The sequence below is a fragment of the Castor canadensis genome, chromosome 2 (assembly GCF_047511655.1).
Source record: "Castor canadensis chromosome 2, mCasCan1.hap1v2, whole genome shotgun sequence".
Classification (NCBI taxonomy): Eukaryota; Metazoa; Chordata; class Mammalia; order Rodentia; family Castoridae; genus Castor; species Castor canadensis.
The window spans coordinates 182,604,626-182,629,954 of NC_133387.1; the positions used below are offsets into that span (position 1 = coordinate 182,604,626).

General features: G+C 46.0%; 3 protein-coding genes across 24 annotated transcripts in view; 1 reads left to right on the forward strand and 2 right to left on the reverse strand.

The window, feature by feature from the left end:
• Positions 1–9,791, reverse strand: part of Cbl (Cbl proto-oncogene) — a 76,542-nt gene extending 66,751 nt beyond the window's left edge. The window contains exon 1 of one of the 2 annotated variants that reach the window (XM_020179197.2): positions 9,446–9,791. In XM_020179197.2, coding sequence (XP_020034786.2) covers positions 9,446–9,643 — 198 coding nt within the window. In that variant the 5' untranslated portion in view covers positions 9,644–9,791. The remainder of the gene's footprint in view (positions 1–9,445) is intronic. The other variant, XM_074066553.1, reaches the window with a different exon arrangement.
• On the forward strand, positions 9,544–20,654 carry Drc12 (dynein regulatory complex subunit 12 homolog). Of its 6 annotated transcripts, XM_074066572.1 has the most exons (8): positions 15,814–15,863; positions 16,262–16,343; positions 17,063–17,128; positions 17,688–17,732; positions 17,843–17,962; positions 18,499–18,591; positions 19,775–19,905; positions 20,473–20,654. In XM_074066572.1, the coding sequence occupies exons 2-8, from the start codon at positions 16,274–16,276 to the stop codon at positions 20,599–20,601; spliced, it is 654 nt and encodes a 217-aa protein (XP_073922673.1). In that variant the 5' UTR covers positions 15,814–15,863; positions 16,262–16,273; the 3' UTR covers positions 20,602–20,654. The 6 variants fall into 6 exon arrangements, with proteins under 6 accessions (XP_073922672.1, XP_073922673.1, XP_073922671.1 ...); XM_074066571.1 differs by lacking the exon at positions 15,814–15,863 and adding an exon at positions 9,544–9,650 and having other exon boundaries at positions 16,267–16,343; positions 19,775–20,654; XM_074066570.1 differs by having other exon boundaries at positions 19,775–20,654.
• Nherf4 (NHERF family PDZ scaffold protein 4) lies at positions 17,629–25,222 on the reverse strand. Of its 16 annotated transcripts, none has more exons than XR_012445601.1 (13): positions 25,144–25,218; positions 24,727–24,824; positions 24,460–24,533; positions 23,937–24,148; positions 23,499–23,688; positions 23,249–23,385; positions 22,794–23,112; positions 22,384–22,580; positions 22,073–22,300; positions 21,726–21,926; positions 21,452–21,495; positions 19,707–19,798; positions 17,629–17,886 (listed from the first exon to the last, which is right to left on the reverse strand). XR_012445601.1 is itself a non-coding variant. In XM_074066557.1 (12 exons), exons 1-11 carry the CDS (start codon positions 25,201–25,203, stop codon positions 21,466–21,468), a joined length of 1,746 nt encoding a protein of 581 aa, XP_073922658.1. In that variant the 5' UTR covers positions 25,204–25,218; the 3' UTR covers positions 17,629–17,886; positions 21,452–21,465. The 16 variants fall into 16 exon arrangements, 14 of the variants coding, with proteins under 14 accessions (XP_073922658.1, XP_073922659.1, XP_073922657.1 ...); XR_012445602.1 differs by having other exon boundaries at positions 17,629–17,889; XM_074066557.1 differs by lacking the exon at positions 19,707–19,798.
• Positions 25,223–25,329: the final 107 nt, after the last annotated feature.

A 25,329-nucleotide genomic window follows, 5' to 3' on the forward strand; every position in this document is an offset into this window, starting at 1 on the left:
ATGATGTCTCCTGGGAGCTGGTAAGGAATGCAGAGTCTCAGGCCCCACCCCAGTCTGACTCAGATTCTTCTCTTTAATATGATCCTAAATGATGTGAACTCATGTTAAAATCTGAGAATCACTAGTTTAGAAGAAATCACTTGACAAAGTCTGAACACCAGTTTGAGATCTACATTTTTTAAAAAGTTATGAGTGGGTGACTTGGAAAGGTTGCCTAAGCTATACAAATCTCATAAAACACATTATTTTGAGATTTTTAATGTATCAGCAGATATGAAACTGTAAACTGCTCTACAATATAAGGAATTATTAGTACTTGATTGTCAGACTTAGGGAATAAATGTTAAAAAAAAAAAAAAAAACTACTTGCTGAAGTCAGTAAATCACTTTCAAGGGTGATGCTGACCATCCAATTTTCTCAGAACTACTTAGGAAAAGGGATAAGGACTTGAGGAATGGACCCTAAATTACAGATAGTGGATATCTCTAGAGAGAGTAGTCAATTGGGGACTTTTACATTTTGTTCTATATATTTTGTGATTCATAAATTGTGTTTTTGTTTTTGTCAAAAAGTGCTATAGCTATGTATTGCTGTTCAAAATAGGTCTAAAAAAGGAAGAAGTCAGGAATTAGAATGCCAGCCCACTCAATGAAGCAACAATGAATTGGCCTCATTTTAAGCCTTCCTTCATGGCAGGTCCAAACCAGCAAGCAGTCAGTAGTGATTGTGAAAAGGTACTCAGCAGCAGCCTCACTGCCATTCCAAAAGCTGCAGAAAGGAGATGCAGAGTCACTGCTGATTTCTGATGGCTCTGTCATAGTAGCAGCACCCTACTGTCCCGGAATCTGCATCCCCAGTGGGTATGTACCACCAATGTCACCATAAGCACCCCCTTCCTCTCCTTTTGGAATCTGCTGCAGGAAGGAACATTGTGGGGACAAGTGAGGGTGGCTTCCAGTGCTCCTGGTTGACTACTCCCACCTATTTCCTTCCAGCACAAAATGTACTAATCGTGAAAACATTTCACAATGACTTGCTTGTTACAATCCCCTTCTTCTAACAAACCTAATGTAGATCAAAATTAACAACTTCATTGGAAAATGTGATTGAAACTCAGACTTGGTTTGCAAACTAATACTTAGTCCATTTTCTTTTAATCATTTTTGGAAATGGTTTTCCACAGTATGTTGAAGTATGTTTGAACAGAACACAAACTGCTGAAGGGGAAGACTCAGGAACCAATGTGATCATGATTTATCAACTCTTTATATGTATACTGCTGACTAACAACATATTAAAACCATGTTTTCCTACAGTAAGAGCCCCCAAAAACTTCAACCAAAGTCACTAATAAACAGAGCATGTTATCTTCTTTCCTTGCTTAACCTTACTTTTTATTCTATGGAACTTTCAAAATTTGTCACTAGTGACATCAATTGCCTCATGCTTCTCACATAAGGAATTATGAAGAATTTTGTATTCTTTGGGAAGCTAACAGGTATAAAAACAATATACTCATGATTTTTTATTTTGGGGTTTGTACTGGAATTTGCACTCAGGGCTTTGTGCTTGCTGACACTCATGTTTTACAATGACTGCATAGTACTTTCAATAAAATAAAACCAGCAGCGGGGTGCTGGTGGCTCACACCTGTAATCCTTACACTACTTGGGAAAGTAATAGCAGGAGGATTCCCATCCCAGCCCAGGCCAATAGTTTTCAAGACTCAATCTCCAAAATAACCAGAGCAAAATGGGCTGGAGAAGTGACTCAAGATGTAGAGTGCCTGCTTTGCAAGCACGAGGCTCTGAGTTCAAACCCCAATCTCAAAAAAAAAAAAAAAAAAAAAAAAGAAAGAAAATGAGAGATTATGTTAAGATAACGCCTTGGTTCTAATGTACTCTAGTGGGAGACAGACATGTTGATAAACTGAAATCAAAAACTGGTAAATGCTACCACAGACAGTATGAAGCAATATGAAGTTATTATAATGGGAAATGATGTGCACACACTTTTTTTTGGCAGTCCTGGGATTTTAACTCAGGGCCTCACACCTGCTAGGCAGGCACTCTACCACTTGAGGCACTCCACCAGAACTGTTTTATGTTGGGTTTTTTTCAAGATAGGGTCTGTAGAACTGTTTCCCAGGGGCTGGCTTCAAATCTCGATCCTCCTGATCTCTGCCTCCTAAGTAGATAGAATTACAGGCATGAGCCACTGGTGCCCATCTAAACATTATCTTAGTGTCATTGAAGACAATATATATTTCCCTAGAATGAATGGAGGTGGGCTGAAGACCACTGTTGTAGATCTGCATACACACAATCATGCATTTCTTAATGGTATAGCTTCTAAAAAATGCTTCTTTATCTTCCTAAGAACATCAGAGTGTATTTACGCAGACCTAGATGTTGTGGTAAACGGTCCTTGAACCTCAATCCTCCCTATCTCAGCGCCCGAAGTAGCTAGGATTACAGGCATGAGTCACTGGTGCTAGTTCTGGTTTATTCTTTAGAATGGGGTCTCACTTTTTAATCTGGTCTAGCCTCAAACCACAGTCCTCTTATCTCCACCTCCCAAGTGGCTGGGATTACAGGCATGAACCACCACACCAGACGTGAGTACTCACTCTTGACTGACTCAAGAGTTACTATAGATCATCTAATACACCCCCCATAAAATTCAAAGTAGAGAGAAAGATGCTGTAAGGGTTGGAAGATGCTGACTCAGTGGTAGAGTGTGGGCATAGCATGTTCAAGGCTCTGGGTTTAATCCCCAGCACCAAAAATAAAAACAAGCCAGATGCTGGTGGTTCGAAGCCAGCCAAGGCAAACAGCTCTTAAAATTCTATCCCCAAAATAACCAGAGCAAAATGGACTGGAGGTGTGGCTCAAGAGGTAGAGTGCCTGCTTTGCAAGCACGAGACCCTGAGCTCAAATCCCAGTCCTATCAAAAATAAAATAAAAATAAAGAGATGTGATAAACACCAGATTGTAAGACTACTGCTGGTATAACATGGCAGACCGTTTTACAGTTAACTTCTTTTAAAGGAACACAGTCAGCTAGGTGTCAGTGGCTCATGCCTGTAATCCTAGCTACTCAGGAGGCAGAGATCAGGAGTATCTCGGTTCGAAGCCAGCCTGGGCAAATAGTTCAACAGACCCTATCTCGAAAAAACCCTTCACAAAAATAGGGCTGGTGGAATGGCTCAAGGTGTGGGGCCTGAGTTCAAGTCCCAGTACCCACCCCCAAAAAGGAACACACTCTAATAATAAAAGTATACTCTACTAAATACATAAGCCAGTAACACAATAGTACAGTGTATAACACTGTACATAATTGTGTGCTATACTTTATATGACCAGTAATGCAGTATGTTTGACATATATGTTGTATGACTACCTGTATCTCCACAAACATGGGGGTAATGTATTGCCCTATGATGGCACTAGGTGACAGGAATTTTTTAGCTCCATTTATAATATTATGGGGCCAGGATCATATATACAGTTCATGGTTAACTAGAATATCCGTTATGTAGCACATGACTGTAAATGGCTTTTGCGACTAAGACTGTTGCTGAGAAGGAAGTGTACAGAAGAACTTACTACACCTTAGGAGGTAGTAATCCTGGATTCCAAATGAGATTCCACTATTAAATTACTTAATCTCTCTGAGCCTAAGTATCTTTATCTATAAAACATGGATGATACCAATAAAGGGCTACTGTAACAAATAAATTTTATGTGATTAAATAAATTCTCACCACTGTATCTTTTCCAATCAGTTAAATTGGGACACACAAAGTAATTTAACAAATACTTATAAAGTACCTACTGTTGTATAAGAACCTATAGGAGATAAGGAGGTTACAGTTGCTGGCTTCAAGGATTTTACAAGCTTCAGAGGTTAAGATAAACCCAAAATAAACAAATCTAGTGTTTAAGCTTAAGAGATCACATACCACTTCGGACATACTTCTCCTATACTCATTTATCCTTTCTATATCACTTATTATGCAATCCCCTGGAATGTAAGAATTTACCCATAGTACCTTGCTTGGGACTCAGTGAACATGCAAAAGTAGGGAGGAAGATATGTAAGAAAGAAGGGAAGTAGAGAGGGAAAAAAGAACAAGTCTCTATGAAATACACTGATTTATAAATTCAACTAGCTGGTGGAGTAGCTCAACCAGTACAGCACCTGCCTAGCAACCATGAAGTCCTGAGTTCAAACTCCAGTGTCGCAAAAAAAAAATAAAATAAAAATTCAAATAAATATACCTTACTTCCAAAATATAGGCATTTATCCAAGGTTCTTTTGAGGGCAGGGTACAGACAGAACAAGCAGAAGAGGAAGCAGGACAAGGAAATAATCTTTTTTTGTTTTTGCTCTACCGAGGTATGAACTCAGGGCCTCAGTCTTGCTCTATCAGTTGAGCCATGCCCCTAGTTCATTTTGCTTTACTTTTTAGGTAGGGTCTTCCTTTTGCCCAAGCTGGCCTTGGACTTCCATCCTCCTACCTCTGCCTCACAAGGAGCTGGGATCACAGACTTGTGCCACCATATCTGACTTGAGACAGGGTCATGCTAACATTTTTCTGGGGCTGGCCTTGACCCACAACCCTCCTATCTCCCCATCTCCAAGGTAGCTGGGACTACAGGCATGAGCCACTTTGCCCAGCCCAATGATCTTTCAAAAATAATTTTTTAAACTCAAAAAATGAAAATGCTTTTTAAAGCTCATGCTTTAAAAGGAAGAATATAGCCAGGCGCTGGTAGCTTACACCTGTAATCCTAGCTACTTGGGAGGCAGAGATCAGGAGGATCACAGTTTGAAGCCAATCCAGGCAAATAGTTCCAAAGACCCTATCTTGAAAATACCCAACACAAAACAGAGCTGGCGGAGACCTCAAGTGGTACAGCACATGCCTAGTAAGTGTGAGGCCTGAGTTCAAACACCAGTACCACCAAAAAAATTAAAATAAGAATAAAGTGACATCTGGGTGTGGTGGTGCACACCTATAATTTCAGCATTTGGGATGCAGAGCATTGAGAAGCTCACCAGTACTACATAACAAGACCCTGTCACCAAAAAAAGGAAAAAAAAAAAAAGATTTAATGATGCAAGCTAATTTATATTTTAAACATAGGGCTGAGAGTCTAGGCTTGCCTAGCATGTTTGAGCCCTGGATTCGACCTCCAGTATTGCAAAAAAAAAAAAAAAAAAAAAAAAAAGGGCTGATGGTGTGGCTCAAGTGGTGGAGGCCTTGAGTTCAAATCCCAGTACTGTCAAAAAAAATTTACAGATCTAAAATACAAACAACATTAACACTACACTCCACTTTAAGGGTGGGCAAATTATGACTTGCAATCTTTTTTCCCCAGTACATCTGTTAAGGATGGCTTTTATGCTTTTTTTTGGTGGTACTGGGGTTTGAACTCAGGGCCTAGACCTTGAGTCACTCCACCAGCCCTTTTTTGTAATGGGTTTTTTTTTCAAGATAGGGTCTGAAGCCCAGGCTGGCTTCAGGCTAGCTTTGGACTTCAATCTTCCTGATCTCTGCCTCCTGAGTAGCTAGGATTACAAGCATGAGCCAATGGTGCCTGGCTTGATTGTTATTTTTGAGTACATTCTTTCTCCTTGGGCAAAACAGTTTACTGTAATGTACTGTGTTTGTTATATGAGTACTTGCATAGAAAGCACTAGGCCCTGAGTCAAACGCCAGTACGATCCCCCCAGAAAAAATTATATATGATACTAAACATGTAGCCACCAAGCCTAAAATATTTATTATTCTTCACTTTACAGAAAAAACCTTCCAATTTCATAATGGAATTTTACATCTCTCACTAAACTTAAGCATAGTAACATTTTTAAATTTACATTTAAGGCAATTATATGATTTTCCTTTCCACCCTTCACTCCTCTCTTCCCTGCCTAGTTTGTCTCTTAACTTACTAGCTATTTTTTTTTCCATAGAAGTATTTTTGTAAATATTTATTGCAATATCCTGCGGGGAGGGACTAAAAAACTTAGAGACTGACAAAGCCGAACTTCAACTTAATGACAAGAATTCTGTCATAAGCATTTTCCAACAATGAGCTAAGTTCCATAATGAATTAGTAAATTAGTAAACTGGGACTATGTTGACCAGAACCCATGACTTATACCAACTTCTCCATCTGCAGACATCTGATATTGAGGGAAGGGAGAAAGCTAACACTTCCCAGTGCTAACTAACTAAACTGATTAAAAGCAGCTGGAATACTACACACCTAGCTTCAAGAAGAACAAAACAGGTATGAAAGAGTGACTTAGGACTAAATTTAATAAATGTCTGAGACATCTGTGGATATAACAAAGTTCTTCACTACTTAAATAATGCCAAATGCCATCAAGAAGGTGTAAGTGACCCCCAGGAAACACTGTCAACAATAAAGTGAGGAAAAAAAAAAAAAAAAGAACCCCATGTTCAAAACATCAGGGTAAAAGAGACCAGACAATCTAGCAACATTACAGAAGTATTTTTTCAAAAACTCTGGTAATTTTTTTGTTTTTTGGCAGTACAGGGATTTGAACTCAGGGTCTCATGTGTGCCAGGCAGGGGCTCTACCACTTGAGCCACTCCACCAGCCCTTAAAAACAACCTGGAAAGCAGTATTAACCTACAGGACTAACACCAGAAAGCACTAAATGTTCATTTCAGCACAATTAGTAACATGATATGGGACACTATACTAAAGTCATCTTCCAAGACAAGCAATACAAGAATAAAGGCATCCCTCTTCCTAGACTAGAATGGAAAAGCTAGAAGCCTTCTGTCCTTGAAACCACCAAAACCTACAAGAATCGTGACTCAAAACTTTGAGTCCTCTTGACTCCTTCCAATAATTACATTTTACAGAAGAACTCAAAATTCAATTTCATTCTTTAAAGAGATGAAAAAACATAAAGAGAATGTATTTGGACTACCATGCAAACGAGGACTATCCATAACGTAGCCTTCATTTACAGCAACACAAAATCCTAGTGACTTGGGAGCCAGAGATCAGGAGGATCGGGTTTTGAAGAGGTGGGGCAGGGAAATTCATCTCGAAAAAACCCATCACAAAAAAGGGCTGGTGGAATGGCTCAAAATTCAAATCCCAGTACTACAAAAAAAAAAAAGTTTCATGTTCATTATTTATGAAGACAGCTTCATTACTTGTGAGGCTGGGGATGTGGCTCAAGAGGTAGGGCACCTGCTTTGCAAGCATGAAGCCCTGAGTTCAAAACCCCAGTCCCACCAAAAACATAAGAAACCAATTAGGGCGGGGTAACAGTGGCTCTCGACTGTAATCCTAGCTACTCAAGAGGATGGAAGTTCAAAAGCCAGCCTCAGGCAAATAGTTCCAGAGACCCTATCATGGGGGGGAGGGGGGGAAGAAGGGCTGGCAGACAGTGCCTACCTAGCAAACCTGAGGCTGAGTTCAAACTCCAGTCCCACAAAAGGAAAAAAAAAAAAGACACTAATCACTCTAATTTTGATACACTACACCCTTATGTTCTACCTAAGAATCCAAATAAGGCCAGGTGCCGGTGGCTCACTTCTGTAAATCCCAGCTACAGAGAAGGCAGATATCAAGAGGATGGAGGTTCAAAGCCAGCCCCAGATGAACAGTTCCAGAGACCCTATGGGGGGGGGGGGAAGGGCTGGCGGAGTGGTGCCTGCCTAGCAAGACTGAGGCCCTGGGTCCAAACCCCAGGGCCACCAAAAAAAAAAAAAAAAAAGAAAGAAAGAAACCAATCAGGAATGCATACAATTTTGTATGCCAGAAAATCTTTTTAATCCTTAACAATAAACTCCTAAAATGCAAGCCTACAAAACTTCAGATTTTGAACACATACAATATTTTTAAGCGGTCAACACATTTAAAGTTTCCTTTACACACTGTCTACAATGATTTATGATTTATAACTTACAATAAAGTAGTACTACACCACCAATAGAATTGATATAACCGTGTCATTAATAACTACCAAAATTGTGTGTGTGTGTGTGTGTGTGTGTGTGTGTGATGCTAGTTACTACCTGAAAAAGTGGCCCTAAAACCACTGGCATATATAACAGTGTTAACTCTCACATAAGACTTATTAAGCATTTAAAAAACACATTTACATTTGCCAAGGGCCTCATAATCATATTAGTTGTTTCTAATCCAAAACAACCCATGAAGGACTTTAGAGAAGAGGAACCTAAGCCCAAGGAGGAACCAAAGGAAACCAATTTCACCCTGGAGGAAATAACACACACCGTTTTCTTATATGCAGATCCTCTTAATCACTTCTCATCTACAGTATGAATTTTGCCAAAATTCCGTTACTAATTAATATGATAAACATCAGGGAAATAAGTGTATTGAATTCTAACAGAACATTAAGCACACTTTTAAGTACTTGGGACTATTTTATGCTACAGACAGAACTAGAAGGCAGTAAAATTTTCCCAAATGACAAACTTAAAAGTGCTAAATATAAACCGGTTGTTTCCGTACCTGATTCTAAAAAGGTACTCTAAGAGGCTCATGAAACAAGCTTAAAGTCAGGTCCTGAAATAATAGGCAGCTAGGCCCGTGATCAAAAAAACCCAAACAGAGTCCAGCTAAAAGCAGTGAGTGTAGGGAGGAAGTTATGAAGTCAAAATCTGCTGTTTGGCATGCTGTCAATCCACCTTTCAAAAAGATAATGATTCGAACCAGAACTTGTGGTTTAATCAGCACCAGCAATGGATCCCATCCAATGTTTCGCAGGATAACCAAAAAAAAAAAAAAAAAAAAACCAAAACCAAAACAAAAACACTCGAGCCAACGCTGGATGTGGAGGGTGAAGGAAAGTGCCCATTTAAACCTACCTCTTCCTTTTTTATCTCGACGTTACATCTTAATGAGGAAAAAAACCTACACGCTCACCCAGACCACAGTTAGCCTGCGGACTTGTCCCCCACCCCCACGTCGCTCAACCCAAGTCCAGAATCCTAATTTCCAAGTCATTTCGCGGCTCCTCACCCAGGCAGGAGCCCTGGCAGGTTAATCAAGCACTTCCTCACCCCCCCCCCCCCCGCCAATCTGCCGCAGCTCAATTCCGTGACCCACATCCCCCGCCGGCAGAGCCCCTAACTCCGCACCCCCATCGCACTTCCGCCCCGGTGGCTTCCCAGTCTACCCTCGCCCCAGCCCCCACCCAGCTTTGTCTCTCCCCACACCTCGACGTTCCCGACGCCCAGCGGCAGCCCTTCCCCCCAGCCCCCGACCCCTACGGTCCCCAGCCCCCTCGGACGGGTCACCCAGCTCCCAAGGCCCGGCGGCTAACCCCTCCCCCAGCTTCCTCCGCGCGTCGCTCCCCTGGCCGCGGCCCTCCGCCCACGCCCACCCGGCTCCCGCCGGTCTCCGGCAGGCCCTTCACCTTGTCCATAAGCTTCCAGCACTTCTCCACCATCTTCTTGTCCACGGTGCCCGGCGGGTGCGGGCTGAGGTGGTGGTGGTGGTGGTGGTGCGGCTGGAAGGCGTCCTTCATAAGCCCGATCAGGCCGCCCGCGCCCGAACCCCCGGAGCCGCCGCCGCCGCCCCCGGCGCCAGAGCTCTTTTTCACGTTGCCGGCCATGGCCCGGGTAAGGTCGGGGGCACAGCGGGTTGGCCGGCTCCGCTCGACTGCGAGCGAGGGAAAGAAGCAGGGCGTGAAGGAGGGGCCTCTCCCGGCAGCCGCCGCCGCCGCCGCCGCCGGCACTCCGGGCGGAGGGAGGAGCGGCGGCAGGGAGAGGAGTGGGCGGTGCCGGGAGAGCGGGGCGCACCCCTTCAGCGAGCGCGAGCCCGGCGGGCGGAGCGCGGGGGTGTGCGCCGGGGACGGGCTGCTAGCGGGCGAGCTTGGGAAAGAGGGCTGCCGTGTCCCGACGAGGCAGCGACCACCCCCCACACACACTCCCGCACCGTCCTCGCGAGCTCACGTGTGCCCACAGCTCCCGGAAAGCTGCTGCCAAGTTTCCGCGCCCGCCTCCATTCCCCCTCCCCATCCTAGGGGGCGGGCGAAGGCGGGTAGGGGCGGGGCCAGAGAACTTGGTGCCTGCACCCTCTGGTGGAGAAGAGGGGAAGTGAAGTGGGCGGGGCCCAGCATGGAGTCTGCGCACTAGACACAGAAGCCGAGCCCTCCATGTTCCTTGTGGGCTGGAGCTCGGTGTTCCAGGAGTGGGGTCGTTACAATGTTTGGACGAAGACAGGTAGGGTTGGAGAGAATCTTAGTCATGTCTTTCCCCCACGCCTGACAAATATAGAAATTGAGCTTAGAGTTATTTGCTTCATGTCGTGGGAAAGTTTTTTCTCCACCTTCTACAATTTTAAACTCTTTATTAACAAGTAACCAAAGAAAGGAATCGTAAATGCTGCGGATTGTTCAAGCTTGATGATGCCCCAGAAAGGCTTGGAAGTTTGGAACACTCAGGCCACGAGCTCTTCTTCCAGGCCTTTAACTTCTTGAAAAGAAACCACTTTTTTTTCCTCTCTCTCTCTGTCTCTTCTGAAGAATGGTTCCTTTTCTGGGCATTGGCTATGTACTTAAGATTCTCTGCTCAGCGCGATGCACCACAGGTCTGTCTGCACCGCCAGCACGACGCCCCGCCCACGCTGCACGCTCGGGCCAGAGCGGTTCTCCACTCGGGGGTCAGCGATGCAGTTCCCAGTCGCTTCCACTTCTCTAATCTAAAAGTTCAGTTGGAAGACTTTCAAAAATAGGAACTTCTTTTCCAAAGAAGGAAGCGCCCTGCTTTAGTTTGCTAATTCTGAGCCTCAGTTTTGTATGTAAGTTTGCAGGCCCAGATGTGTCAACAAGCACTCAGTTCCGCCCTAGATCTCCCTCCTGGCTCTTCCACCAAGCCCTTGACTGATAAGGCAGTTGAATTTATCAAGTGCTTCTGCAAGAGGGGAAAGTATCTCTGAACTCAAGGACCACGCTGCCACACATCTTGGGTTTGCAAATCAATTTCTTCATCTAAGGCTGACTTTGGAGTCTACATTATCATTTTCTATCAGTAGAATGTCCTCTTATCACTTCCTATCTAGAAAAAGAAGAATCTACCACAGAAAAATCTAGGCAAACCTCTTAATCCTCAAAACTTTCCAGGCCTAGTCCCACCCCCCCCACCCCCCATTTGCAGGCTCTCCTTTTTCTCCCCCCTGAATTTTTGTTTTGTTTTGTTTTCTTGAAGTAAGTTCTCCCGATGTAACCCAGTCTGTCCTGGAACTCACTATACAGCCCTGGCTGGCCTCAAACTCACAATTCTCCTTCCTCAGCCTCCTAATTACTAGAATTATACGTGTACACCACCACACCCAGCTCCCCTGGAATACTGAAACCTCTTCCTCACTGATTTCCCTGCCATCTTCAATCTATCCTGTCATCATATTCTTCCTAAAGTGTAATTCTGACAGCAACACACACACACCCCTTTAAATACTCCCCCAATGCCTCTGGAATAAAATGATCATATTCTCACTCCAAACTAAACTACGTTGAAGTTATTCTACTCCTGGATACATAAAGCTTACACTGGACGACTCACTAAATCACAAAATAATATTCCTTTTTGTTTTTTCAATCACTATTACTTAGAACAGTCCCTCTGCCTAAAGTGTGCTTTAAAAATTCAATTCAATTCTGGAAGCTACCAGGCAGGCACTGTGCCACCAGACAGGAAGTTGGGCTCTGCAGGCTCTCTGATTTCTTATTTACAACACTCATCACAGAACCTTAGGAACTACAGGGTACCATGTTAGGGTTTGGATCTTAAATGTTCCCAAAATCTCATGTGTTCAAGCTTTGTTCCCTAGCTGATGGTGCTATTGAAGGGTGGTAAAAACTTTTTTTTTAGTACTGGGGTTTGAACTCAAGGCCTATACCTTGAGCCTCTCCACCAGCCCTTCTTTGTGAAGTGTTTTTTACAAGATAGGGTCTTGCCTGGGCTGGCTTGAACCTCGATCCGCTTGATCTCTGCCTCCCAAGTAACTAGGATTACAAGTGTGAACTAAGACTGAGGTGATAATAAGAGGCCTAGATTCCACATTTGAGCAAAAACATTCATTATTCTGAACTTGGCACTTATCTCACTCAACTCTGACCTCCACCATTCATTTTCCTGCAAACGACATAATTTCATTTTGTGTGTGTGTGTGATACTGAGGTTTGAACTGAGGGTCTCATGCTTGCTAGGCAGGCCCTCTGTCACTTAAGCCACTCTACCAACCCCAATTTCATTCTTCCTTATAGCTAAACGACACTCCTATGTGCGTATATATCACATTTTCTTTATTCATTTGTTGGTTGTTTGGCATATAGGTTGGTTCCATAGCCAAGCATAAATTTCTTTGGAGATTTTTTTCCAGAATATCACACATAAAATGCATAAAGCTTCATGTATATTCCAACAATTTTTTACACATGTAAAAAAATTGGGGCTGTAAAAAAACAAATTGAGGCTGGTGGTGAGGCTCAAGTGGTAGAGCTCCTGTTTTGCAAGCTCAAAACCCTGAGCTCAAACCACAGTCCCACAAAAAAAAAAAACTTCAATTCAGTCTTCAAACTCAGCTCAGCCGCTCACTGGTGACTCACACCTATAATCCTAGCTACTCAAGAGGCAGAAATCAGGAGGATCAAGGTTCGAAGTCATCCTAGGCAAGAGACCCTATCTCAAAATGTCCCATCACAAAAAAGGGCTGGTGGAGTGGCTCAAGGTGTACGCCCTGAGTTCAAACCAAGTACCAAAAAAAAAAAAAATTTAAAAAAACCCTCAGCTCAGCTGGGCATGGTGGCAACACACCTGTAATTCTAACACTCAAGAGACTTAGGAGGATTGTGAGTTCAAGGCTAGTCTGAACTACCTATCAAGGCTCTATATCAAAAACAAAAGGGATTGAGAGCATGACTTAAGTGGTAGAGCTAGAGCCCTGGGTTCAGTCTCCTGTACTACCAAAAAAAAAAAAAAAAAAAGACTGGGGACTTGACTCAAGTGATAGAGTGCCTAGCAAGCACAAGACCCTGTACCGAAAATAATAATAATAATAATCAGTTCAAATATTGGCCTCTAGATAGTAATCCTTCCCTATTCTAAATTTCTATAACTCTTCTTTCCTCACAAGGACTCTACCACTTGAGCCACATCCCCAGTCTCCATTTATTTCTTAATTCACGCATCAAGTTTGGGTCTTCCACAAAACCTAGATCAATGTAGGTGCAGGAGAGTATTTTTCGAAGTCAAATCCTAGATTTAATGGAGTACGAGTAAGACATTAACCTGTGGATTTGTATATGTGCTTGTGCAGATATACAGTACATATCTCTAGCTTGCTTTAAGGTTTCCAATTTGTATTATTTTCAGTAAGATCTGTGTAACATGGAATCAGATAATGCCCCCTTGGTTTTTGCAACAGCAGGCCATATTTCTTTTAATATACAAATGACTTATCTCTCACATTTGAATATTGAGGAGTGCATCAAAACTCCTGGATGGATCTTTCCTATGGTCACTTTATTTATTTATTTATTTATTTATTTATTTATTTATTGGCAGTACTGGAGTTTGAATTTGGGCCTCAAGGTTACTAGGCAAGCACTCTATCAATTGAGCAATGTCTCTAGCCCCTCGGAGGATTGTCATTTCTAAACTGAAGTAAATGAAAAGAGAAAGACAGATTGACCTTTTCCTCACAGTTTTTATTTGACTTTTAAAGATGTACAAGAGAGAGGATTGGATAGTTAATCACAATATCATTCCCATTCTGAGTTATGCTAGAGCATCTTGTATCACAACACATGACATGTGGCATTCTTCTTACTCCACTTCACCTTCACCCCAAACCACATCCTCATTCTGCACCTGAAAGTCGGTTGACTGAACATATTTGTAAAGCAAATGCCCTTCTGGGGGAAGGGGGTAAGAAAGAGTAATAGAAGGGGTGATTTTGATCAAAGTGCATTATATGCATGCATAGAAATATCACAATAAAACCCCTTTGTACAATTAATATAGTGCTAATTTAAAAACAGGAAGAAAATAAAGTAAGTGCTCTTTTGAAGCATGATGCATTGCTGTGTTCTGTAATCTCAGTCCTCAGTATGTCATTCCACACAACAGCGTAACAGGCACTAATCCTTCTGTAGAAAAGTCCCCAAACATGCTCCTAGATGAGAAGGATAGGGACAGGAGCCCCCACTATATTCCAAGACAGGGGGAGAGGATGCTAGAGGGAGAATAAATGAAAACATACTGCAAAATTAGAAGAAAAGTATCCTGAAGATCTGGGAGCTGTGCCCAAGTTTAGCCAACCATGAGTTACAGGAGCTGTAAGAATTGGGAAGACAATCCTCGTTCTTCCCTTTACTCTATAAAATGTCCAAAGTATCACAGAGGTACCCTGCAGCTGCCATGGAGTCAAGTAAACATGCACTGACCTATGCCTGAGTCTATCTTCTCCTCCCCAGAGGCATGACTTTTCATTCCCAGATCTTGTGTCTTTCTGCAGATCTGTTTCTAACAAGCAATTGACCAAAAATATTGAAGGGGACAGAGATGGAGAGAAGAACCTAAAGAGAGAGTCTGCAGGTCCCTTAATCCCAAGGAAAAAAGCCCTGGTGTTCCTGTTGTTTTCATTCTTGATAGTATGATGTCCAGAGATTCAGGTGGCAGGCAGATGGCAAGGCCCCAGGATAGGCCCTGGCTGGAGGAAGGGTGGGGGCTATCTGCCAAAAGCAGGCTATCCAGCATACTTAATGCCCCCAGTTTATTTTTCCAACCACGTCTGACCCTAGCAAGATGGTGGGAAGCATCCCCAAAAGGAGGTTGCCCCAACATTGCTTAATACCTCATTGAGAAGTAAAATTTAGGAGACTGTGGAGGTTAAGCTTTGTCCACTAGAGGGAGCCCCAACCTACTCTATGCTGCAAGGAGGCCTCAACCACATAGCTTCTTGACACCTGTCTGCATCTCAACCACATAAGGGAGTAGGGGGAGTGAGGCAATAAATTGAGTCACTGTGGGAGAAAAATCATTCTGTAAATACCCAGATAAAACCTTTGACGAAAGAGTGACAAATCAAAGACCTATACAACAAGAAACCAAGACGGAGCAAAGTTGAAACTTTTACCCATGTTTACATAGTCCCTTCCAGAGAAGGTACTAGAATTCACAGCTCTTTCTCTAACTCGTCAACATTTGCATCCCACTGAGTCAACGTGTTCACCTTTCCTCTGTTCTCACTTCTCTGAAGTGGAAAACTTCCACTACCTGTTCCTGTGTTATAGAATGCCTTTCTGAAGAGGGTCTTGGGTTTTGAGCCTAATGTCATTTTGCCTATGAGACCTCAGGATGTAGACTGCCCACAGTGACTACTGTCATTCCTTTTCTTCTGCATCAGCACAGTGCTGTCAGCTCAGATGTGTACCTCAGAAATTTCTAAATCTTCAAATTGCAGACAGTGCCTATCTGGAAGTGAACCATAGCTCATAGGCTTCATATCCTTTCTCTTCAAACTATACTTAGGATTTGAGGACAAGAGGAGAATCCAGGACTTTCCGGTTTGAAGCTTGTGAGCTGATTGAGCCCATTCTATCTTTCTCTGAGCTCCATGTTTTCCAGTTGCCTGGACAACATGCAGCCTCCAGAAATCCAACACTCCAGTCTCAGTCCTGCCCTCCTCCCTGGGTGGGGAAAAGTGGGGGAGTGCCACCCTGGATTGGCTGCCAGGACCCAGGCTCCTCCTTATCTTTTATCTCTCTGCCCTTCCCCATAGGTGGGTTACTCCACAGGGAGACCCAACACAGGCAAGAAAAGATCTTACAGGTAGGAAGAGGTGAGGTGAGGATGATGGGAAGAGGGAAGGGACCAGGTACAGAGATTTATTTTCTCTAAATGAGGGTTGGGAGAGTTGACTTCTGAACACAGCTGATCTTCTCTACTGATCCAAGCCCTGCCTAAGATTCTCAAGGAGACCAAGAACTGGGCTGGCGGAGTGGCTCAAGTGGTGGAAAGTGTCTGCCTAGCAAGTGTGAGGCCTTGAGTTCAAACCCCAATACCACAAAAAAAAAAAAAAATCAAGGAGACCAAGATCTTAGGTTTCTGGAGCGTGTCAGACAGACTTGAAGACTTTAATTTTGACTCTCCTGAGATTCCTGCATCAGTCTAGGGGTCGGAAAACATTCTTATATCCAGACCTACTCACAAGGTTCTCCCTCTCCTAGGACAGCAAGGACATGCCACCTAAGACCAAAGACAAAGGGAGGAAAGCTGGAGCACAGAAGAAGAAAAAGAACCCGGGTGCTGGTGAGTTATGGTGAAGGAGGGAGGTGCCCTGCTTCCCTATGTTCTGGCATGGAAACCAAGCAAACAACCTCAGGCATAATTCAGCCCTCCACAGCACAAAATGGAGCTTTTTGTCCTCCTCTTCCTAGCCTAGAACCTAGATTCCTGGAGCTGAGCCCTGTCTAGTTCTGTGCCTTCCTAATATGCTTGCCATATTTTGAGTACCTACTGTATGCAAGGCAATGAGGACATAGTGGTGAATTTGGCAGATTCAGCCACCAGGGATCCCTCATTTAGTGGTCCTCTGATCTGACACAGGAGGAAATTCAGGGGGTGGGGTAGTTCTCTGTTATCAGCACAATGCTATTAGCTCGTATGTGTACCTCGGAAATATCTGAGTCTCCAAATTGTAGACAGTGCCTGTCTGGAAGTGAACCATAGCTAATAGGCTTCATATTCTTTCTCTTCAAACTATATTTAAGATTTGAGGATCAAGGGTAGAATTGACCCTCTAGGACCTTTGTATTTGAAGCTTTGTGAGCTGATTGAGCCCATTTCATCTTCCTCTGAGCTCCATGTTTCCCAGTTGCCAGGAAACATGCACCCTCCAGAAATCCAACATACCAGTCTGAGTCCCGTCACCAGAGGAAACAAGACCACTAGAGGGAGCGCAAACCAACTCTATGCTGCAGGGAGCTGAGATCATGATAAACTAAGGCTCTGTCAACTTGCCAGGACAGATGTGGAGGCTGAAGGCAAGCACAGGCTGGTGCTGCTGGAGAAGGAGCTGCTCCGAGACCAGTTGGGTGAGAAGGATGAAGGCTCTGGGGTAACAGAGGCTGCGCCTGGGGTATTACTGTGTCATTGGAGGACTGAAAGGTTAGCACTACAGTGCGAGGCTAAGCCAAACTCTGACCATCCCTGAGTGGAAAAAGACTGTGAGGTAGTGAAAAAAGACTGATGGCAGTGAAAATAAAAAAAGCTATTTTTCCTCCCCAGTGCTGAGGATCAAACCCAGGACCTCATAATGGTGGGAAAATACTCTAAATCAGGCACCTGTGGCTCACCTGGTGGGCAGCTCATGCCTATAATCTTAGCTACCTGGGAGTCTGAGATCGGAAGGACTGTGGTTTGAGGTCAGCCCAAGCAAAGAGTTCACCAGACCCCATCTCCAAAATAATCAGAGCAAAATGGACTGGAGGTATAGCTCAAGCAGTAAAGTACCTGCTTTGCAAACACGAAACCCTGAGTTCAAATCCCAGTCCCACCAAAACACTCTACCACTGAGCTACACCTGCAGCCCAGGGAAGTTATTTTATTTTATTTCTTTAATAACCAGAACATGAATGGGTATTTACATACTAGGAATGAAGAGTCTGAGGAATTCTACCGGGAAAAATAAACAACAGAGTAAGAGGAGGTTGGACAACCTGCCGCCAGGTTTCCAGAGGTGGGCAGAGTTCATCACTGACTGTGGAATCCCCAGCCAGTCCTGAGCGTGACTCTGCGACTGTTCACAGCTCTACGGAGAGATGAGGCCCGCCGAGCCAAGGCTTCCGAAGACCTGCTGAAGCAGAGATTGCAAGGGTTGGAGGCTGAACTGGGAAGAGCTCGAAGCGAAGGGAAGGCTATATATGCAGGTATGTGGTTGATTGAACAGGTAGGCAGAAATAGAGGCCTGGAAGAGGACAACCAAGAGTACCAGAGGATATGGGGAAGGTAAAAGAGGGGTACTTCCAGCTGCCTGGAGTAGTCTCAGCCTTCTCTGCACAGATCTCTGGCATCCCAGGCAGGGTCCTTTCAGATTGCTTTGTGGAGTAAAAAATGCAGTCAGAGCCCTTTTCTCACGCATCCCATAGAGTGAGTGTGGAGAAGGGCCAGAATGCCCATCCTAAGCTGGTATAGGAAAGGGGGTCTGGTTTCCTGTCCCTCCTCCAGATTTTCAGGGTCACTCAGCTTCTTAGCATCACCACAAGAAGACACTTACAGCTGGGGTATGGCTCAAGTGGTAGAACACCTCTAGCACAAAGGCCGTGAGTTCAAACCCCAATACCAAAAGAAAAAGTCCTTATGCTCCTGTCTCTCTAAACTAAGCAGTCTTCCTCACATGTAACTTCATTTCCCTTCCCTGTGCCTCCCCACCTGGATTCCTGACGGCCTACCATCTCCACCTCAGAGATGAGCCGCCAACAATGGGCCCTGCAGGAGAAGATGGAGACTCAAAGCAAGCAGCTGGAGGAAGAAACGAAGATCCTCCGGGAGCAGCTAGGTAGCCACTTCCCCTTTCCCTTTCTCTCCAAGAGTCACTGACAGGGTCCAGCATGAAGGGGAGGACTTAGAAGGACCTTCTCTAGAAGGCTAAAATCTGTTAGTTGAATTCGAATTTGAATCACCTTCCCCCATGATTCTCCTCTGAGCAGAGGGTTCAAGATGACAAGAACTTCTAAGATACAGGTAAAGAAAAGGTAGGTCTCTCACTCCGTTTCTTTCTTCGCTTGGTCTCTCCAACACTTACTCCCCTCCACTGCCTTATCTCTTCTGAGCAAAATGTATTCCCTCTTAGTTTTGTTGATTTTTACAATAAAACTAAGGGAAAAATGTTAGACTTATTTATTTCTCTATCTTCAAAGCCTAGCACCTAGTAGGTCCTAAACAAGTACATGCTAACTAATTGAATAAAAAACTCTCTCAAAACACAAAAAATTAAAAAAAAAAAAAAAAAGTGGGCTGGCAGAGTAGCTTAAGTGGTAGAGCACCTGCCTAACAAATATGAGGTCCTGAGTTCAAAAAAGGAGGAAGCCCTTGCTTGACTCTCTTGCTTACAGGAAAAAGTTGAAATATCTTAGCATTGCACACAATATGTTTCACAGTTGGCCTCAATTTTTTTTTCCAGTGCTGGGAACCAAACTCAGGGCCTTGTACTTGCCAGACAAACACTTCCACTGAGCTAAATCCCCAACCCCTCAAAATTTCTTATTCTAAAATATCTTCAGTTTAGCTGTTACCTATTTAAGAGCTGTTTATCTGGCATGCAGACCCTAGGCTCCTTCCCTAATCTTTGCCTAATTTCAAATTCAAATTCAACTAACATTTTTTGAGCCCCACCTGTATAACAGGTGCTTTGCCATCCATTTTCACATTTAAGGGTCACACAGCAAGTAATTGGGTTATAATTGTTCTCCCTTTAAAGATGAAGAACTGAAACTCAGAGACACATCCCAATTACTTGAGTAGTAACAGACAACCAGACTTTGGATCCATCTTCTGTCCTCTCCTGTTTCTGTTGTACCTCAGTGGGTCTCCATGTCTTTACAGGAACTATGGAAAGTTGATGACCATGGTGAATCTGTAATGGTCCCACTCAAGATGCCCTTTTTTAGGTACCTTTGGAGACTGTTCAGGATATAGTGTCACCATCCTGACCTCTTTTATCCTTCTGTCTTGTTCCCCAGAAACATGCCAGAAGGAGGCTGAGGCTGCAAGGGAAGAGGCAGAGCAAGCACTTAAAGAACAGGACCAGGTCCTAGCTCAGCTTCGGGCCCATGTGGAAGACATGGAGGCCAAGTATGAAGAAATCATACATGTAAGCACCACCCCAAGAAGCCAACTGCCCAGAACCCAGCACTCATCCGTCCCCACACCCTCAGCTAGTATGATGATTGACAACCCAAGGGAAAGGAAAAGTATTGCCACAGGAGCCCTGCTCTTTCCTGAGGACAACTAGAGAGGATACAATTGTACTTTAAGAAACTACTGGCAGAACTTGACATGATGATGCATGCCTGTAATCCCAGCACTCAGCAAACACAGACAGGAGGATCAAGAGTTCGATGCTAGCCTGAGATACATAGCAAGTACAAGTCTAGCCTAAATTATACAGTGAGACTCTGTCTCCAAAAAAACCAAGAGCTGAGGATGCTAGTCAGCGCTTAGCATGTGCAAGACCCTGGGTTTGATCCCCAGCACGGCAAAAAGAAGGGAGTGGGATGGGAGAGAGAGGGAGAGAGAGAGAGAGAGAGAGAGAGAGAGAGAGAGAGAGAGAGAGAAAGAGAAAGAGAACTCTGTCAAGAAAAGCCAACTAACCAACCTGGGGCAGTCTTAACCCCTGTCCTCTCCCTCTTCCTGGGACCTAAAAGCTTACTGTCTGCAGGGAAACCTGGACCAGCTCTTGGCCAAGCTGAGAGCTGTCAAGCCTCAGTGGGATGAGACTGTGCTCAGACTCCACGCCAAGCACAAGGAGCAGCTGCGCCAATTTGGTCTCAACCCTCTGGATCTTTGAGGCTGCCAGCCTCTAGTCTCTGAGTCGTAGCAATAAAGCATCTTGATGTAGAATTCAATGGAGCTGTGGGCTAGGACCTTTGGCAGAGAGGAGTGGTCCTTATGGAGCCATATTAGTTCTGGGTTGCCCCATTATGCCAAAGACAGAGAGATAGGAAAGAAATCTGACGTGGTCTCAACCTCTCTCCTGTAGAAAGTGGGTCACACTCCTTGTGGTCTCCTCAAAACACCTCCACTAATCCCCACCAACAAAAGCAGACAGCCAAATTTATAGGGAAACTCTACTTCTTTTCTTTTTTTTTTTTTGCTCATTTTTTTGTTTGTTTTATAGTGCTGGGGATGGAACCCAGGGCCTTGCTCATGCTTGGCAATCCCTCTACCAGGGAACTACATCTTCAGTCCCAGGACAGGTTATTTCTCTAACAAAACACAACAGCGACCAGGCACCAACTCCCACAATCTAAGGTGTCCACAGAGGAAGGGTAAAGTTGGCCTCCAAATTCTTGTTCTATATTACACTGGGCAAGTTCCCAATGATTTCAATCCTAGCCAGCCCCACAGCGTCCCCTTCTCAGGTATAACTTCATCCTCGGGTGTGCAGTTCTCCAAAACTCCCATCAGATAGCCTCTGGAGACTCAGGCCCCTCATGGGCCGGGCGCCTGAGGTCTCTGACCACACCCTCTGCTGGGAGGTAGACTCAAGGAAAGTGAGGGAGCCCCCAGGCAGTCCTGTGATTGGTGGTGTCCCAGTGAGTTCTCCAGCTCCTGCATTGGGCTTAGAGAGACCACCTCTGCTCCCATCACCTTAGGCTGCTAAACAAAGACAGGAAAGCTACTCCATAGCTGTGTACCAAGCAGGGGTGTTCTATAGTAGCTCTGAGGTTGGAATCCAGTCCTACATAGAGAGAGGAGGGAGAAGGTCATTCCAGAACCAGAAGGTTTCTTTTCTCAGCCCTCATCTGCCCTATAATGTCCACAACTGGACATTGTTCCATGTTCCTTCTGTCTTCATCTCTCATGACCTGAAGTCCCCACCTGCATACTGTTTTAGCCTGCAGCCCTCCCACTCCATTCTCTCCACCCTTCTCTGGCTGCTCACAGTCCCATCTGTCTCTTCTTCCTCACCTCTCCGGACCCTGGGGAAATCCAGGCTTCCACACCCTGCTGAGACCTGGCTGCCAACTTCAGGCAGAGGGGTGGTTCAGCCTCTGGCAGCTGCTGAAGCCTTTCCAGGTCATTGTCTCCATTCACAGGATACCCGTTTACTTCCAGAATCACATCTCCCATTTGCAGCCCTGCTCTGGCAGCTGAGCCTCCTGGGGTCACCTGATGTTGTTGGGGGGATGCATACAGAACATAGAATATCAGAGAAACATTTTCTGGGTGTTCTAAGACTCTGAAAGAGAGGCAGAGTAAGGCTGATTAGGTGGTAAATTATGGAAAGATTCCAGAGGTTCATGGGGCATTGGTACCTGGGAGATAAAGAGACAAAGCCCACTGGCTACACAGCTGAGTCGGAAGCCATAGCCACCACCAGGCCCGGGATATAAGAAACACTGGCGGGAACCAACAGGGCCAGGACACAAGGCCGTGTCTTCAACTGGTAGGACCTCAGTCTCAACCAGAGAGGCCGCGCAAGTGTCCTGGGGGGTTGCAGGAGTCTCTATGCTCTCCAGGAAGAGCAGTGGGGACAGGCGGACCTGAAGGGGCAGATGAAGCAAGCCTGTGACACCTGAGCCCTGCTCCGCTCCTACCCCCTCCCCAACCCTGTCCCCATACACACCATGCTGAAGAAGCGGTCAGCTTCAGGGTCGATAACAATAAGGGAAACACAAGTTCCCTGTGCCCGGATCCTAGACACTGTTTCCTCATGACGAAGTCCCTCCACACTCTCCCCAGCCACAGCCACCAGGCGGTCCCCATCCTTCATTCCAGCCTTCTCAGCGGGCAGTCCTGGGTCGACCTCCCACAAGAACTGCCCTAGGACAGACGTACTCATTGCTCCTCCCCAATTTACTCCCAGTGCTCCTCCTCCCAGATTCCCATGTGTACACCAGGAAAGTAGCCCCAGTGTACATAGGAGGAGGAGACCCGGGACTGGGGCATAGACAGGGGCACTGAGAGGTGTGCACTTGCACTTGACTGCCCATCATAAGGCCACTCTCCCTATCTGCCCCCATGGCTGCTACTTACCGAGGCGACCATCAGGGCCCTTCTCCTCCCGCAGCAGGAACCCGAAGCCCCGGGGCCCTTTCTCTAGGTGCAGACAGCGGGGCTTGGCAGGCAGTGCCCAGCCCTCTGCCAGGGGTGCAGCTAGGGGCATTCCCAGCCGGCGACACTGTTCCTCCACCTCTGGCCCTGCCACCAGCAGGGTCACCTTCTCTCCACTCTGCCAAAGCTGTGAGGACCCAGCAGGGGTGTGAGCATCAACCATCTGGGTATGGAGGAAGAGGTGGGCACTCCTCATAGCCCCGCTTCCCAGCCGCAGGAATGAGGCAACCAAGGGGAGGGCCTAGCACAAATGGCAGAGGGAAGGACAGTGACAAATGTAGGCCATCAGGTCGGGATGGGTGTGGGAGGAGTTGGCTTCCTGTGGTGAGTGCAGAACAGAGAGGTGGTGGGTGGGAAAGGGGACTGGACAGCCATACCTTCCTGCTGAGCTGGCTATGTGTGAACTTCTCCACACTGACCCCATTCACTTCTAGCAACCGGGCCCCAGGGGGCACCCCTGCCCGCTCTGCTGCTCCTCCTGCACTTAGCACAAGCCAGAAAGGACCCTTAGCTCCTTGAAGAAAAAAAAAAAAAGAAAACCACAAAAACCAAAAGCAAGTTCCAGTCTGCTGCCTGCCCAAGCAGGAGATCCCCTCCTGAGTGCCCCATCCCAGCCTCTAAGCTCACCATGTGTAATACTGAAGCCAAAGCCACCCTCATCTTTCACTACATGGCACAACCGGGGCCGGACCCCTGAGCCTAGGGTAGGACAGAGATGGGTATCGTTGTCCTGCTGAGCTCGGACCACATCATGCACTTGCTGCGCCAAGACTGTCAGCAACACCCGGGGACCGCTGGCCCGGATGTGATGTATTACCTACAAAGAGGGCATGTGGGACTGAGGGAGGCTGGCCCCACTTGTTAACTCCCAGGACTCCCCTAGAATCTGCATGTTTCACCATGGGAACCACCTTTCCAACCTGGGCACCCCTAATTCCTGGGGTATGAGGGACAGTGAGTTGGGCTGTTCACCACAGCATGGGGGGGGTGGCAGATGGATAGGGTCCCCTCCCTAAGGGCTAGGAATGCTCTCACCTACCACAAGGAGTGCCAGCCCAGCCTTACCACCATGTAGTCCTCACGTTCCACGACATTGTTGTTCACTGCCAGGATCCAGTCTCCTTCTCGGAGACCCTGGCGCTGGGCAGAGGTGCCTGGCTCCACCCTGCACACCACATGCCCAGCCCTGCCCAGCTGCTGCTGCAGGTGAAAACCAAAACTCTTGCCCTCCTCTTTGCTCAGCAGACAGAAGCGAGGCCTCTTCAGGTTCCAGGGATCTGGAGGAGGAGGTGGGCAGGAGAAAATGGGGAGGGGAGAAGTATGGCCCATGAACAGGTCCATCTTGTGACTGGCAGCTCCCGCCGCCAGCCAGGGCACTAGGCAGGCTTTTACCCAGTGAGAGGTTGGGCATTGCAGCTAAATACTGCATAGGCAGTGACTGGGACAGAGGGAGGGCTGGGCCTCTCTGGCCTCCACATAGATACTGGTATTGGAGGGAGGCAGTGAGTGGTTACCAAGGAGATGGGAGGCTGTGTGGAGCTGTGGTGTCCAGGGAAAGGCAAGGGTTGCCAGGGGGTGAGGAGGTTACCAGAGCTGTCTTGGTCTTCAGCCAGGGAGAGGACAGGATTGTCAATGCCCAGCTTTGGGTTAAACTTAAACTTCCTGCAAGGAGGCAGGAGAAGCTGATAGGACAAGTTGGCAGCTGGACTTGGGTCCCGAGTTCTACTAAGGTGCTGAACAGGCACCTTTGCAGCTTCCTTAAGCAGGCACTTCACCTAAGCAGGCATTTAGGCAGCTAGGAGCTTCCCCACCTTCCATTCCTTCCTTCTCTTGCCCCAACCCTCAAGCCACTTACAGAGATAACGAGGTCGAGTCCCGGAGATCTACTGGACAAAGAAGTTTGTGAGAGGAGAGGCACATTCCTCCCCCAGATGCCTCATCCATGGTCATCCACTGAAAGGATTTAAGGGAGCTCCAAAACTCAGGCCTCCTCCGTTCCAAAAAGATCCTCCTTTTTTACTACCTTCATACACAGAGGAATGTTACCTGTTTCCCTCCTTTTCCCTCCCCCCAGGTCTGTGACACATAAATCTCAGCATATCAGTAGAGGGTGTGGACCAGGAAGACAGACATATCAGCTCACCTCATCCCTCCTAACTTCTATTTGCCTCAGTCCCAACCTCAAGTATGCTCTAGTCCCAAAGCCTCCGAACCTGTCCCACTCCCCTGACTGTCCCAAGGTTTTCTCTGGAGCCATCTCCCGGCCTCCTACCTGCAGCTGCCTCCATAGTTGGCCCAGCCACCCAGTGCTCAGAGTAGGGACAAGGTCCATTGTAACCAGCTGACCCTCCTCCCCTCCCCCCTCCCAAGTCCCGCCTCCTTGAAGACGCTGAGAGGAAACAATGGGTAATGGTTAACAGTGATGAGTCTTATCCTCTAGGAAGTGTGTGTGTTCTTC

Bases quoted from the DNA above. Each gene is read 5' to 3' on its own strand.
- Nherf4 (XM_074066557.1), bottom strand. From the start codon at position 25,203: ATGGACCTTGTCCCTACTCTGAGCACTGGGTGGCTGGGCCAACTATGG. The intron at 23,113-23,248 runs GTATGGCTGTCC...CATTTGTGCTAG, and splicing joins ATAGCCAGCTCAGCAGGAAG to GCCCTCCCCTTGGTTGCCTC. The intron at 22,301-22,383 runs GTGTGTATGGGG...CTGCCCCTTCAG, and splicing joins CTGACCGCTTCTTCAGCATG to GTCCGCCTGTCCCCACTGCT.
- Drc12 (XM_074066571.1), top strand. From the start codon at position 16,274: ATGCCACCTAAGACCAAAGACAAAGGGAGGAAAGCTGGAGCACAGAAG. The intron at 17,129-17,687 runs GTGAGAAGGATG...TTTACATACTAG, and splicing joins GCTGCTCCGAGACCAGTTGG to GAATGAAGAGTCTGAGGAAT. The intron at 17,733-17,842 runs GTAAGAGGAGGT...GACTGTTCACAG, and splicing joins CGGGAAAAATAAACAACAGA to CTCTACGGAGAGATGAGGCC.